The following is a 15,053-nucleotide window of genomic DNA, read 5'->3' on the forward strand; positions in this document are numbered from 1 at the left end:
GCGCCCGGAACCGGCGGCGGGAGCGAGCGGGGCGATCCCCGAGCATCCCGGAACCGTGCGGAGCATCCCCGAGCCGCCGCAGCCCCCGCACCATGGCCCGCCCCGCCGCGCCCGGCCCCGCGCCATGGTGAGCCCCTTCCCCGCCCCGAGCCCCGGGAAGCGCCCTCGGCCCTGCGCGGATCGCTGTCCCCGGTCCGGGCTGAGCTCTGGCAGCCCCCGGGGCTCAGCAGCTCGGTGCCGGGCCGCGGGTCCCCGCAGGACCGGGAGCGGATCCAGCCCCCCGCTCCTGGCCCGGCAGCAGCGCGGCTCCCTCTGAGCCAGCCTGTGCTCCGGACCTGGGCTGCTCCTGCGGGAAAACCCCCGCACCAAGCTCGCTCCGAGCTCGTGCTGGCTGACGGGACACGATGGGAAGTGTTACTGAATACGTGTGTTCGAGAAATTGTAATTTTCTCTTCGAGAAATTCTGAGCAGAATGATATCACATCGTCAGAGGGACCCTGCTGTCTCCTGCTCTCGGGAGCTCTTGGGTGCAGGCAGCACCCGGGAGCTGCTTGGGATACACATGGATAATAATTCTCGATAATTATAATAATTATTGTACTCTCTTAACTATGATTATCCCCTGTGCTGAGGGTGCAATGTCTCACAAATCCACTTTCTTTCCAGTTCTCCTTCCAGGTGTCTGAGAGTTGGAGTTATAGAACCTGTTTTAAACTCACAAAAGTGGTGAAATTTAGTCATGAGGGACCTTTTTGGTGCAAAGAATCATGTCTCTCCATTTGCAACAACTTTTTGTTGCACTTCTGAAGGTGAGGGACCTTTTTGGTGCTGCTTTTGGGTGTAAACTCGGTGTGATTGTGCAAAGAATCATGTCTCTCCATTTGCAATAACTTTTTGTTGCTCTTCTGAAGAAATAGAAAGGAGAGGGAGAAGGGTAACAGTTTTCAAATGCACAATCATTTCTGCCAATGTTTTTTAGGTGGAATTACTTTTTCCTTTATGATGGCTCAAAAGTGAAGGAGGAAGGGGATCCTACAAGTGCTGGCATCTGTTATTTTTACCCTCCCCAGGTAATGTCTGCTTTATTACCTGTAAAGGTTTGCTGATGGTTCTGGATCGGGAGGGGTCGGGCTTCCAGATGGTTTGGATTAATCCTTACTTAGTAGTCACAAAAGTTTTAGGAATTTTTTTAAGGAATCCCAGTTATCAATTAACTCCAGGTGGAGCAGGGCTGGGCTCTTGGGGGTTAAACTCTGCTCCCTCCCTGAGGAATGGGCCAGCACAGCCCAGCTCTGTCCTGGTGATGTCAATAAACACACACGAGGGATGAAAGTTCCTCTCCATAAGCCCCAGGCCCTTTTGCTGCCTGGAAAAACAATCCAATTATTTTTCTCCGAGAAATTTGCCTGTTCTACTGCGTTTGATTTATAGAATCCTAGAGTTGTCAAGGTTGGAATAAAATCAAGTCCAGCCATGAACCCAGCACTCTCTTCACCACTAAACCTTGTCCCCAAGTGCCACACCCACACACTTTCTGAACACTTGCAGGGATGGTGACTCCACCACTGCCCTGGGCAGCCTGTGCCAATTCCTGACAGCCCTCTCTGCAAACTGAGTTGAAATGATGATTACTTTTTATTTATACCTAAAAACAGCAGTGATTTTTTTTTTCTGAGTTCTTTTAATGGGAAGTTCAAGCCTTGTCTCCCTGGCAGACCATCCCGGAGCAGCAGGAGCTGCTGTGTGGGCAGATGGCCGGGGTTGTTCGCTGCCTCACCGAGATCTCCGGGGCCCCTCCCAGCCTCGTCCGCCTCAGGAAGCTCAAGTTTGCCGTGGTGGTGGATGGAGACTTTCTGTGGGTGAGTGCAGGAGCTCCGGAGCAGTCACAGAGTGAAAGCAGCCAGGGGCTGAAGGATGGCATCAGACAATGAGGGTTTGTTTTTCAGGGTGTGGGCTGCACCCAGGGAGAGCTGGGGAGGGTCCTTGCAGTGCACAAATTTAATTTCATTCGTAACTTAAATTCTGTTTTCTGAGGCCTGGCAGTCGCCTCAGCTTCCTGCAGGAAAATTTCAAGTACCTCAATTCTGTACCCACACCCAAAGGGATTTCTTAAGATGTTCCTGGCTGGAAACAGAATCCCAAAATCCCAGACTGGTTTGGGTTGGAAGGGACCTTAAAGCTCATCCAGTTCCACCCCGTGCCAGGGGCGCCTTCCACTGTCCCAGTCCAACCTGGACATTTCCAGGAATGGGGCATAACAGGATTCCATGTGCTGCAGTTTGTAAGGACACAGTCACTGTTTGATAGTCTGATTGTTCTTTCCTTCCAGCCCTCAGCATCCCCAGAGCTTTGTAAATGTCCACAGATATTTATATATAAAGAGCAGTGTATGGCAGTTGTGACAAAAGAGCCCCAAACCATCCCCTGGGAACTGGGCTGAGGCCAGTCAGCCCCATTTAATTGGCACTGCTGCTTCTGTTTCAGCAATTCAAAAACTAGATGGAGCATCACCATAACATTAATAATGAGTTAATTTGAATATTTTGAAGTACTTAGCTATTAAAGCACCAAGTTAGGTCATCTAACGTGGGAAGGGAGTGTGTCTGAAGCGCTGCATTTCTGATATTTATTTATCCTGTCTGTGCCAGGGCTCTTGTGTGGGTATGTTTGCATTTCCTTTTCCTGTGACTGTGATTCCAAAGGGTGTCTGCCTGCACAGAGCTGCCTGTCCTTGTGTGAAAGCGATGAGAGCTGTTCTCACTTGTCGTGCCCGAGTTCTGTCAGACAGACAACCTTCTCCATCCCTGCTGTGTCTGCTGCAGGTTCTGGGCTGTGCTGTGGAGCTGCCTGACGTGAGCTGCCGGCGGCTCCTGGAGCAGCTCATCGGCCTCTTCACCTTCTACCACGGCCCCGTGCGTGGTGCATACACGGTAACCAGGGGCTGGGGCCATGGGGACAGGGTGACAAGGGACTGGGGTGTGGTAACCAGGGACTGGGGGCATGGGGACAGGGTGACAAGGGACTGGGATGTGGTAACCAGGGACTGGGGGCATGGGGACAGGGTGATAAGAGACTGGGACATGGTAACGAGGGACTGGGACATGGTAACGAGGGACTGGGGATGGGGGGACATGGTAACAAGAGACTGGGACTTTGTAACGAGGGACTGGGACATGGTAACAAGGGACTGGGGACATGAGGACAATGGACTGGGACATTGTAGCAAGGGACTGGGGACATGGGGACACTCTAACAAGGGACTAGGGATGTGGGAACAAGGTAGCAAGAGACTGGGACATGGTAATGAGAGTCTGGGGACATGATAACGAGGGACTGGGACGTTGTAATGAGAGACTGGGACGTTGTAATGAGGGACTGGGGGGCATGGGAACATGGTAACAAGGGACCAGGGATGTGGGGACAGGGTGACAAGAGACTTGCACATGGTGACTGAGGACGTGGGGGTATAGTAACAAGGGACTGGGACATGTTAATGAGGGGCTGGGACATTGTGATGAGAGACTGAGGGCATGGGAGCATGGTAACAAGAGATTGGGACATGGTAATGAGGGACCTGGTAATGAGGGGCTGGGGACACAGTGACTTTTGGGGAGATTTAAACACTTCCCGTGCTGTCCCAGCTCTGCAGTGTTCCCTTGTGTTGCCTTCCTCCTGCCAAGGGTCACACATCCAAGAAGTCGGACCTGGAAAAGTGATCAGGTCATCCCCACCATTGCTCCAAGGTCCTGTGGGGCTCTGCTGGACCTTTCCCAGATGTTCACCCTAAAGAGGTTCCCCTCAGTATTGTCTCCCACCTTTTCCTGACCTTATCCTGTCAGGCCCTGTGGATTGCATCTCCCATCCTGAGTGCATGGACACTTTGCAGTGACAGTGTTTGTGGGGGTTTTGCCACCCACAGGTGTTTTCCCAGGAGGAGCTGAGCAGGGAGTGGGACAGGTACATTGAACACATCCAAAAAAACACCAGTGACCTCCACAGGATTTTCAATTCTCTCTGGCATCTGGACAAAACCAAGGTAAGAGCCTGTCCTCTGCAGTGCCCCAGTGCCACTGTGTTTGTTTGTTTGCTGCTTGGAGCTTTCCCAGGGTTCTGTGTCCTCACTGCCCTGCTTCTCCCTGGCCAGGTGGATCCCCTGCTTTTGCTGAAGGCAGCTCTCATCCTGCAGACGTGCCAGCGCTCTCCCCATGTCCTGGCAGGCTGCATCCTCTACAAAGGCTTGTAAGTAACCAGGTGTTTGTTCCCCAGAGGATGAAATCCACCTCTTTCTGGGGCTTGGATCCTGGAGTGCATCCTGGGAGCAGAGCAAGGGCTCAAAGGCTGAAAACCATCAGAGGTTCAGGCCAGGCAGTCCCTGGCTGTCTGTGGGTCACTGAGACTGAGTGGTTCGTGGAACTGTGGGATCATGGAATGGCTTGGATTGGAAGGGATCTTAAATCCCATCTAGTTCCACTCCCTGCCATGGGCAGGGACACCTTCCACTATCCCAGGTTACTCCAAACCTCATCCAACCTGGTCTTGGACACTTCCAGGGATTCAAGAGCAGCCACAGCTTCTCTGGGCACCCTGTGCCAGGCCTCACTGCCCTCATGGGAAGAATTTCTTCCTAATATCCCATCTAACCCTGCCCCCTGGCAGTTTGAATCCATTGCCCCCTGTCCTGTCACTCCAGGCCCTTGTGAACAGTCTCTCCAAGGTTATCTGTGCTCATCACCATGAGAGAGTTCAAGACTTGGGTTTTAGTAGAAATCTGCTGGTTTTGGTACTCAGCAGGATGTGAGCACTGAATTTCTGAGGCTTTTTAGGGGGAAGTCACCCAGGAAAAGGGAGATGAGTGGATGTTGTGCTTTCCCAGCAGCATTCCCTCTGCAGGTGTGCAGTTCAGTGCAGGTGTGTCCGTGTGTCCCGGGTTTGTCTGACCTGCTGGCCAGGAGCACTGTCTGTACTGACAGGAGGTCTGCAGGGGGATGAGCCAGGATTCCCCACAAGAAATTCCAGCTTCCTTCAATCAAAAATGACTGAATGACTTCAAGGAAAGCCTCCAAGGTGGCCCTGAAAGACAGGAGGTGGGGAATTCCGAGAATTCCTTGGCAGCAGTGCTCAAGTGCCATTTTTCTTTGGCATGAACTGTTCCAGTGACACCTTTTACGGGCACTGGAAATGTGCCACAAGGAGAGCATCTGCCAGAGAGTGACCTCATAGCTGCAGGCAGGACATTGGATTGAGTCACTGCTGCACCTGAGAGTGAAGGGACATGGACATTTGACCTGAGGAGGGACTTGGGAGCCTTGTCCTGTACCAGGGTGTGTCACCTTGTGTCTCTGGTCTGTCTGGTAGAGACATTTTGTCACCAAATGTCATCAGAGTTGACTGAACTGATGATCTCTAAGTTCCCTCTCAAGCCAAACCATTCTGTGTTTCTCTGACTTTGCTTTGTCCTTTCAGGATTGTGAGCACCCAGCTGCCACCTCCTCTCACTGCCAAAGTCCTCCTGCAGGGCAGCGAGTCCCCAGGCCAGGTATGGTACTGAACACATTCCCTGCAAGCAGATTCCTGGAAGGATGTGGTGTGGGAGCTCTTGTCACACAGATCTGGCATGTGTCACCAAGGGGAAGGACAAATATTGGTGATGATGCTTAAAGCTTTTATTGGTTATGATTTAAAAAGGTTCCAAGATTTCTGCACTAGAAATTAGCTTTTTTTTTTTCAGTCTTTAACTTACTGAATTCCTGAGTTCTCATTTATGTGGTGTTTTGACTTGCTTTTTACACAAGTTTTGCTATTTTCTGGGAAATCCATCAAATGAGTGTGTGACAAACAGCAGTTTTCATTTGCTTTAAAACTTGCCAAAAGTTAGCATGTGTGTGATCAAGATGTTCTATAAAAAAGCCATCAGTATGCAGATATGGAGGCAACCTTTGCTGTTCTTCTGCTTGAATGAAGGGAGTTTCTGTGCCCTGAGCAGGTGGTGATGATAAATCTGGGCTCTGTCCTGAATTTTAGGTGTATTTTGGTTCTTGGGAAGCTCCCCTTGGCTTTGAGAGCTCCCTAAGGACCAAAACCCTTCCCAGCACCGAACAATTCCAGCATTTGCTGGGGGGGTGGTGTGGGGTCTGCTGCAGCCTTGGGGGACTGGGAGGGTGACAGAGGTGTCCTGGTGTCCCTAATCCATGCACAGAGCTGATTTTTGGTTTGTGTTGCAGAGGGAGCCTGGAGCTGAGGAGCTGCAAGAGCCTGGTGAGCATCCAGCTGCATCCTTGGGCTGCCTTCCCTGCATGGGAGCACGGGCTGGTTCTTTGGGATTCACACCCAAGCTGAGCTGGGTGCTGGAGTAGCTCCAAAATATCCCAGAGGGTGTTGCTGCCACCAGCCAGCCTGTGCTGTGTGATCAGAACCAGCTCCTTCTGCTGGGTTTGCTCTTTTGGGTTTGATTCCAGTTCTGCAGATTCCCAGCCACGCCTGCCTTAATTCCAGTTCCCCATGTGGCCACTTGGCCACTGCCAGGCCCTGACAACAGATGGCTGGTGCTTGCAGTCCAAACCTCCAGCCATCCCCTCCCAGCATCAGCATGGAGATGATCTGGCAGGATGGAAACACTGAGGGGAAATTTAACTGTGTCAGGCATGAAGGGAATGAGCAGGATGGGAAAATGCTGGGAGGGTGGGAGCAGCTCAGCTGGAATGCAGCATCATGGCAGGCCTGCAGCTCCTGCAGAACCTTGGGGTTGGTCAGGTTTGGTTTGTGGTTTTAAGCCGGGACATGTCTGTTGAATCCTGCCCTGCTCTTGCAGAGCCCCTGCTGCCTCCCGGTGTCCGAGTCCTCCCGGTGTTCCTCACGGCTCAGGAGGTCTCTGCACTCCAGGACTTCCCTGTGGAGTGGAAGGCCAGGTAGGAAACCAGCCTGAGCCAGAGGCAGGAATTGCAGCAGGAGCTCACACAGGCACTGTGTCCCTGTTGCCATTGTCACTGTTTTCCCTGGAATTAACTCAGGCTCTGTCACTGCCTTTGGAGCTGCCTGAGGCCCCTCAGGCTGGGCAGAATTCCCGTGTCAAAACCCTGCTGTGAGCAGCCTGGAGCAGAGCTGCTTCCCCAGGCCAGCTGTGATCTCTTGTCCCTCAGCTCACAGCATTGCTTTGTGGACAGGGCAGGGACATTCCCAGGAGCCCGCAGTGTAAGATTCCCAGGATTTCACCTGTGTTAGGTGAAAGGCCCATCCTTTTCCCAGGTCTCTTTGATCAGCCATTGATCAGTGTCAGGAGCCACTGGGGTTAGCAGCTGTGGGATAACTCCACACAGATCCTGCGCAGTGTTTCATCCACTTGTCATCTCCCACTAGGTCACCCATGTCCCCAGCAGGCCCCAGAGGAGAGGAGAGTGCTCCCTGCTCCCAGGCAGTTCCAGAATCAACAGGAGCTCATAAAAACCAAGCCTTGGATGGAATCTCTGTGCAGGAGTCCCATGAGGACACATCAGGGACACCTGCCCCAGGAGATACTGTGCAGCTGGGCAGCCCTGCAAGTCCTCTGATGGACTTTTCTGGAACGGGAGCCAGCACAAGGAATTCTCCAGCTGCAAACCTGAGTGGAGCAGGCAGTGAAAACTCAGAGCTCGGCAGGAAAACATCCTTCCCCTCAGAGAGCGACACAGAGCAGCTCCCAAGCCCTTCCTCACTCCAGACTGAATGTACTTGCACTACAGGTCCATACCTGGAGGGCTTTTCCTTTCCCAACCCTTACTCCTGGGATCAGGAGAGCCAGGACAAGAGGGAATCCCTTGCAGATTCTGATGTTGGTCACTGTGCTTCCCAAAACTCGCTTTCAGTCAGCCACAGTCCAGCTGTTCCCTCTCCTGCCCGGGAGCTGAGCAGAAGAAAATCCAGTGAGCAGGACAAGGCATGGACTGTGAGCCAGGAGCGTGTGTCTGGAGGAAGTGACAGCACTGGTGACCACGGGTGGGGCTTGGATTGTCCAGGCCCTGCTGGACACACACAGCTCCTCAGCAGGAGGCAGCCACTGGTCTCAGAGCTTCAGGAGGCTCTGCCCAGTGCCCCTGCAGGGGACAGACCGTGTCCCAGCAGCAGGGAAGGCAGCTGGGACAGGCTGGGTGGCAGAGAGGGTGAGCCAGCCCAGCTGAGCCTCTACGTTCACTGCATCCAGGGCTTGGTGCTGTCGCTGCTGGCTGAGGAGCGGCTGCGCCGGGACCGCAGCGCCCTGGAGGACGTGGTGAGTGGGAAAGCTCTGCCCCACTGCAGCCGCACTGGTGGGGAGCACAGGGCTCGCAGCTGAGCAGGGAGTGCTGAATCGTGCTCCCCGTGCCTCCGTCACCTGCTCCGAGCTGTGGCAGCCGCGGCTGCGTGGGAGCTGCCGGAGCGGAGCGGGGACAGCCGCGTCTCACAGGCAGCTCCCGGTGCTGCTGTTGTCTGGCACTGCCGGCACCGGAGCAGAGCGTGGGGGTGTGCCAGACACCCGCGGGCTGCCGGGGGCCTGTGCTGGAGCTGGGATTCGCTGGGGATCCCCGTCAGTTCCGTGCGTTTTGGGAAGGGAGGTTGGTTGTGTCGAAGCCCCAGCCCGCACGTCACCGCCTCTCCCTCGGGGAGCACCGCAGACGTGGCTGGCAGCAGGTCCCAGGGAGGTTCCCTTGGCTGTGGGAGCCTCCAGGCTGCTCCTTGGGGATGCCATGTGGGCACTGCACCCAGGTGACACCAGAGCAATCCCAAATCTCCCCGTGGTGGGATTTGGGTGCCCAGACTCCTCAGTGAGCACAGCTAATGGGGCTGCAGGGGCAGGATGTGCTGGCCCCCCATCTTTCCTGGGAAGCATCAGCTGCAGAGCTGCTGCCTGGCCTCTGCCTCCCTACCAGGAGCTGAGTCAAAGCTGCAGAGCCCTGTTTGATATGCCAGTTGCCATAGGAACAACCTAATTTCCTTCCCCAGCCAGACTGGAAGGTGGAGGGAAGCTCAGACTAATGCAGAGCCTCAGGGTTGCTCCTTCCCCTCGGAGCTGTGGGACACCTGGGGCCCTGGGAGCTGGGGAATGTCTGCTCTGCACAGCAGGGCTGATGTGCCTGGCTTGGGATTGCTGCCAAATCAGCTGAGCCCAGAGGTGCAGGCAGGCCCCTCTGCACCAGACATGGCACTTTGTCCCCCTTCTGCTCGTCTGGATCAGCAGGGGGACACAGGCAGGTGGGAATTGTCACGCTGGAGAGCGGAATCCCTATTGCACAGGGATTGCACACTCCATCTGCCTTGGTGTCTTGCCCTGGCGCTGACAAGCTCTCATTCCATTCAGATTCCTCTTTTCCTAAATATCTGCTTCCATCTCACGTACCCTTGTTTTGGATCTCACCAAAACTGCACTGTCACACAGCCTGGAATTCAGCTGTGGCTGGGCTCTTCTGCTGCACCCTCCCGTGGGTGCAGGTGTGTTATCCCTTGGCAGAGGTGCCCTGCATGTCCCATGGTCCCAGGAGGAGGGGCGGTGTCTCAGGAGGTGCAGCTGAGCTCTGCTGCTGGTGCCTTTGAGGCACAACCCCAGCTTGTCTATCCCTTTGTTTATCTGTAGGTTAAAAATGACCCTCAGCTCTCAGGGATGTCAAAGCTTAGTTGTAATTAATGTTTTTTTGAATGCTTTGAGGCCCCCAAATGACACCAAAGAAGGGTAAAATATGCTACTTGTGCAGCTGTGAACCTCTGGGAGGGCGGGTTCCATCCCAGACTTTCCCTGTGGAGTGGGAGGCTCTTGGCCTCGCCTCCTGCTTCTCTTTAGGTCTTATCCCTTCATTTCACTGCACAGAAAGGAAAATCTGTGCCGTGACAGGGGTCAAGGATAGGCCAGGCACTGGCATCCTGCTGAACAAAAGCTTGATCCTCTCCCCAGTAGGGGAAAGCTCATTGGCAGGGTGAGGATTATGGAGTTAATCTTCCCAGGAGTGGTGGAGGACTCCTGCCTGTGCCCTGCCTGTGCCCAGGGAACCTCAGCATGATCAGGGCCTCTGGGCTGCTGAAAATCCATCCAGAATATCAGTTTGGCATTCATTCAGTGCTTTGTTGTGTGTGTTTGTACTGCCCGGTGTAAGCAAAGGAATGTCCCTTGCTGGGGCTGTAAATCATGTGAAATGAGCCCTGGAGAGTAATGGTTGGTGGTAAATTAATGGGGCCTTGCATTTTCCTGTAATTAGTAGCATCAGGTGGCTTAATGGCTGATTTTCAGGTTGGAGGGCCCTTTTCTGAGTCATAGAACCCCAGACTGGTTTGGGTTGGGAGGGACCTTAAAGCCCATCCCATTCCACCCCCTGCCATGGGCAGGGACAGCTCCCACTGGACCAGGTTTTCCAGAGCCCATCACTGCCTTGGGAGCTCTGTAACTTACCTGTTCCCTCCATGCCAAAATTTCCCAGCCATTTTAGGTGGGACAGCAAAGCAAGGAAGGATCTGGTCCTTCTGTCACCTGAACTCCTTCCAGAACCTCCTTGAGGCTCAGGTGAGGCTCTGAGTTTTTCCTTTCCCTCTTCCTGCAGTACCACAGCAGCCTGGCCTCCCTAAATGGCCTCGAGGTTCACCTGAGGGAGACCCTGCCCAAGGACTCCTCGGCCTCAGCCAGGACCAACTACAGCTTCACACACTATGACTGTGTCCAGAACGTCCTCACGGGTGAGCCTTCTTCTTCTGGGCCTGCAGGAGGGAGCAGTGAGGAGAATGGGGTTTATGGGAGCCTTTTCTCACGCCTCAGACACCATTTCTCAGCAGAGCTCCCACCACAGAGCCCAGATCAAAGGCCCTGTTGGGGGAGCTTTGTCTGCTGGGATTCAGGGTGTCCCCAGTCTGTCCAGGGTGTGTGGTGAGCTCCAGAGCCTTTTCCTGCACAGGGAACAGGGGCACAATGCAGGGTGGGTTTTTAACCCCCTCTCTCCTTTGTGCAGCCAACTTGCCCCACACCCCCGGGCCCCTGGAGCGGCACTTCCTGAGGGCAGCCACACTCATCCACTCCGACTTCAGCCAGCTCCCCACGGCCTCAGAAGTGATCATCAGGTAAGAGGTGCTCACAACCCTCCTGCCCCAGGCTGTCACAGAAAGGCAGAAGCCCTTTGCAAGGCTGGCTGGGTTTTGATCAGGTTGTCACCACACTCAAGGACCGGTCACATTGCTTTATTCCCTAAGTTTGCTTTGATTTGTGGGTTCCTGGATGCTGAGAGGCTGCAGTGGCACCAGGAGGGTGGACTGAGGGCACAGCTGAGTGGTGCCATGGCTGGGATTAAGATGCAACACTGACACAATTGCCAGTTCCTGGCACCGTAAGGTTCTAAGACGCAGTTTTAAATTTAGCTGTTCCTAATAAATTTGTGTCTCGGCAGGGAGCCAAAGGCGCCCAGAATTGGCAACCTAGATATTGTTTTCTTGCACGGCTTGTTGGGTTGGAAACACACTGTGATGTGCATGACAAACTCAATTGTGATGCGCCAGGCAGGATGGTCTTATCACAGCCAGAGCCCTTCCCAAAACCCAGAGCTTTTCCTGACATCCAGAGCCCTTTCCCAGGCCATGGCTGAAGTGGACACCCCTTTGCTCAGCTGAGCTGGGAGTGCACAGATTCCACCCACCTGGTCCTGCTTGTTTGTCCAAAACATGATGAAATAAAGGTGCTCCTGGGAATTACACAGTAACTCTGGCACCGCTTGCCAAGGGAATGTGAATCACACACGTCATGCTGGAGAATTCCTTGTTTAGCATGAGCTTCACTGGCTCCTTCAATCCAATCCTAAACTGACTGGCTAAGCTGGCATGTTCCCTGTTACCCCGAAAAAAGAAACTCCATGTGTGAATCAGCCTGAGTAACAAGATGACTAAAACTGCTTTATTTTATGAAGAGTTGTCACAGAAGGGTGTCAGCAAACATAGCAGTTGCTGCTTTCCTCCTTCGAGGATGAATCCAGGGTCCTTGGCTTTGCTCCCTGCCAGCCCTCCTGCAGGAAATACTCTGGGAGGGGGGATTCTTAGTCTTAATTAATGTTATTAATTACAGCTTTGGTGGTGACTGAATCTGGCTCTTGTCTGAGCCTCATCACACCTGTGAGTGAACATGTGGTTCCTGCTGCGAGGTGTGTGCTGGGATTTGGTTGTGGCCAGCAGCAGTGGCAGAGGAGGAATGTCAGGCACGAGGAGTGTTCCAGGCTCGTGGTGTGCTGGGCTGGGCTGGCAGCAAGGGGAGTCTTTGGAGTGTGGCCACACACAGAATCCCAGAATCATTAAGTTTGGAAAAGCCCTTCCAGACCATCGTGTCCAGCCTGTGACCAATCCCCACCTTGTCACCTCCAGAGCACTGAGCTGGACTCGGTCACAAGTTGGACTCGATGACCTTGGAGGTCTTTCCCAAACTAAATTATTTTGAGATATCTCACCTTCCCTTTTAAGGATGCCAGGACCCTTTAGAAGGAGGATTTGGTTCCCTATGGCCTTCAGGGGTTTGGTGCCTGTTCAGCTCCATGCTGAGACACCTGAAAGTCCCTCCCAAAACCTGGGAGCCCAGTGCCCAGCTGTGAATCTTGCCCAAAGCTGTCAGTCTGACCCCTGCCTCTCCCTGCCCCTCCAGGAACGCCTCCACAGCCGTGTATGCCTGCCGGAATCCTGTCCAGGAGACCTACTTCCAGCAGCTGGGAGCTCCACTCCGCAACTCAGGCGTCCCCAACCCACACGACAGCGCCTTCAGCCTGCCCAGCAAGGCCAAGCAGAAGCTGCTGAAGCATGGGGTGAACCTGCTGTGAGCTGCTGTGCTCAGACAACGGCTCAGCCCTGTGCAATGTTCATCTCCAGTGAGGAAAATCTCAGCTGTTTATGCCCACAGAGGCACAAGGCCCTGCCCTGCCTCTGTGGGGTCTCCAGCCTGCCAGGCCCTGAGGAAGGGACAATCCTTGCCCTGTCCTGCAGCACGTTTTGGGCTGGTGCAGGTGTCATTGACAGCATTTACCAAAGACTGAGGGCAGAAGGCAGCATCTCAAGGCTCTTGGTTTACATGGACTTCACAGGGACTCTCTTGGTGCTCTGCAGACTCCTCACGTGCCTTGAGCTGAGGTAAAGCCTCACTTGCTCTGAGTTACACAGCCCCTGGGCACTGCTGGCTTTCAGAGATGTCAGTCAGCCACTGTCTGTGCCTGCACTTGCCCTGGTCAGACTTTGGCTTTATTTCTGTCCCTTAATCCTTGGGAATGATCCTTCCAAGACATTGTGCCTTACCTTGGTTAGCAGTGCCTGCCTGTTGTCACACGGGAGCAGAACAAGAGCTGCAGAGCTCACAGTCCCCCTTTGGGTGCTCTCAGGAGGTTTTTATGCCACAGGTGACTCTGGAGAGATGTCCCTGTCCCTCCACACCTCCCTGGTCAGTGATGGTCCAGCCCAGCCCTGCCCTCCTTGTGCCCACCTGGCCATGCAGCCTCCCAGGGTGATGGTGGTGTGAGTGTCCCTCAGCCTGTGCTCCTTCTTGCTGCTGCAGGACCTCACTTCACTGCTCTGTTTGCCCACACTCTGCAGACCCCAAAGTTGCCTCTTAGCTGATGGGACCAAAGAGGTTTTGTATCCCCTCAGCAGCTGTCCCCTTCCTGCTCTCACAGTGTCCCCAGTCCGTGGTGCCTGGGGAGGCCCTTGGTGGTGGCTGCTTACACTGAGGGGTGGATAGCTGAGTTTGGCTGGGCTTGGAACCTGCTGCTGGTGCAGACACACCTCTCAGTGTGACTGTGGAAATAAAGGAGTCTCCAAGGCTCATCCCAGCACTGTGTGTCAGCAGCCAGAGTCACGTTGTTGTTGTGTTTGTGCTTCCTGGTGTGATGGGCTGGGCTGTGGGAGCTGTTCCCTGTTTACCTCCTCCAAGGGTGGTTCCTGCAGTGCTGGGGTTGAACAGGCAGAGCCTGTTGGTTCAATCAGTCCTGCAGAGCAGCTGCTGGAAGCTTCCTGATGGATAGATGTGTGGCTGGTGTCACCAAGAGATGCTGAGCAGAGACATGAACGTGGGGAGGTGCTGAGCAGGCTCGTGCTAGACTCAGAGCTGGGCATGGGCAGGTACCACTGCCACAGCTTCTGCTCCCACTCCAGCACAGATGGTTCCCAAGGTCACTCTGCCATCCCAGGGCTGCTCTGCAGACATTGCTAGGAAGTTCAGAGGACTCCAGAGGATGAGCCAGCTGCTTGCTCTCAGGGGTGGCTGGGCATAGATGCCACCTGGCTGACAGCCCTGGCAGCTGAGAAGGTGTTTCAGCAGGAGCAGAGTCGTGTGGCACTGCTTCCATCCTGGGCATGCAAGGACTGTCAGGAGCCTGTTGGCAGCGTAGGAGTGAAAACTCCCTGGGAAGCCTGAGCTGGAGTCACCCTGGTGATCTCCCGTTTCAGTGGCATCCATGTGGAAGATGGCACAAGGTAAAGTGCTGCTTCCCTGGTGACTTCCCTGCACAAATCCACTGGGTGATGGACAAACTGATCTGGTTCTGGAGGGAGCTCAGGGAACATCGTGAGGACGAACATCAGGGTGGGAGAAGGCAGGAGGGATGAGGGTTGTGTGCTCTGGGATCCCTGCTCAGCTGAGCCAAGTGACTCCTCTGGGAGGTGCTGCTGTGCCTGTCCCTTCTGTGCCCTCAGCAGATTTGGATTCCCTCTGCAATTCCCAGGAGAGGAAGCCTTGGAGCACAAGGAGCAGCTCCAGCCTGCTCTGCTCCTCAGGGAGATCCACTTGGATCCTGCCTGAGCTCTTGGGAAGTGGTTGTGTGCTCTAGCAGGAAACACAGAGAAGTGGAAGGAAAAGCCTGAGAGGGACAGGAGGGAGATTTGGCACAGCACAGACCGGGTGGATTCTCCTGCCTGCTGCCGTCAGGGATCCTGCGCTGCAATCTGCTGAGCCGTCTGCCAGCCAGGAACAGCTGGGCTGGCTCTGCTCCTTCAGCTGCTCGGGCTCAGTCTGCCCACCCAGCCCTGTGCTGGTCAGGAGGGAGCAGCACACAAAGCTCCCATCCCGCAGGGCTATGGCTGTGCTGGAGAGGATGCTTAAAAATGGGGCGTTT

General features: G+C 54.5%; 1 protein-coding gene across 1 annotated transcript; it reads left to right on the top strand.

Annotated features, from left to right (window-relative positions):
* Positions 1-10: 10 nt before the first annotated feature.
* HPS4 (HPS4 biogenesis of lysosomal organelles complex 3 subunit 2) lies at positions 11-13,794 on the top strand. Its single transcript, XM_039724412.1, has 13 exons — positions 11-127; positions 980-1,070; positions 1,716-1,859; positions 2,823-2,930; positions 3,920-4,036; positions 4,145-4,239; positions 5,464-5,536; positions 6,222-6,255; positions 6,809-6,905; positions 7,354-8,239; positions 10,533-10,665; positions 10,935-11,043; positions 12,602-13,794. The coding sequence occupies exons 1-13, from the start codon at positions 93-95 to the stop codon at positions 12,771-12,773; spliced, it is 2,094 nt and encodes a 697-aa protein (XP_039580346.1). The 5' UTR covers positions 11-92; the 3' UTR covers positions 12,774-13,794.
* Positions 13,795-15,053: the final 1,259 nt, after the last annotated feature.

Source organism: Passer montanus, unplaced genomic scaffold, assembly GCF_014805655.1.
Source record: "Passer montanus isolate IOZ18808 unplaced genomic scaffold, ASM1480565v1 scaffold53, whole genome shotgun sequence".
NCBI lineage: Eukaryota > Metazoa > Chordata > Aves > Passeriformes > Passeridae > Passer > Passer montanus.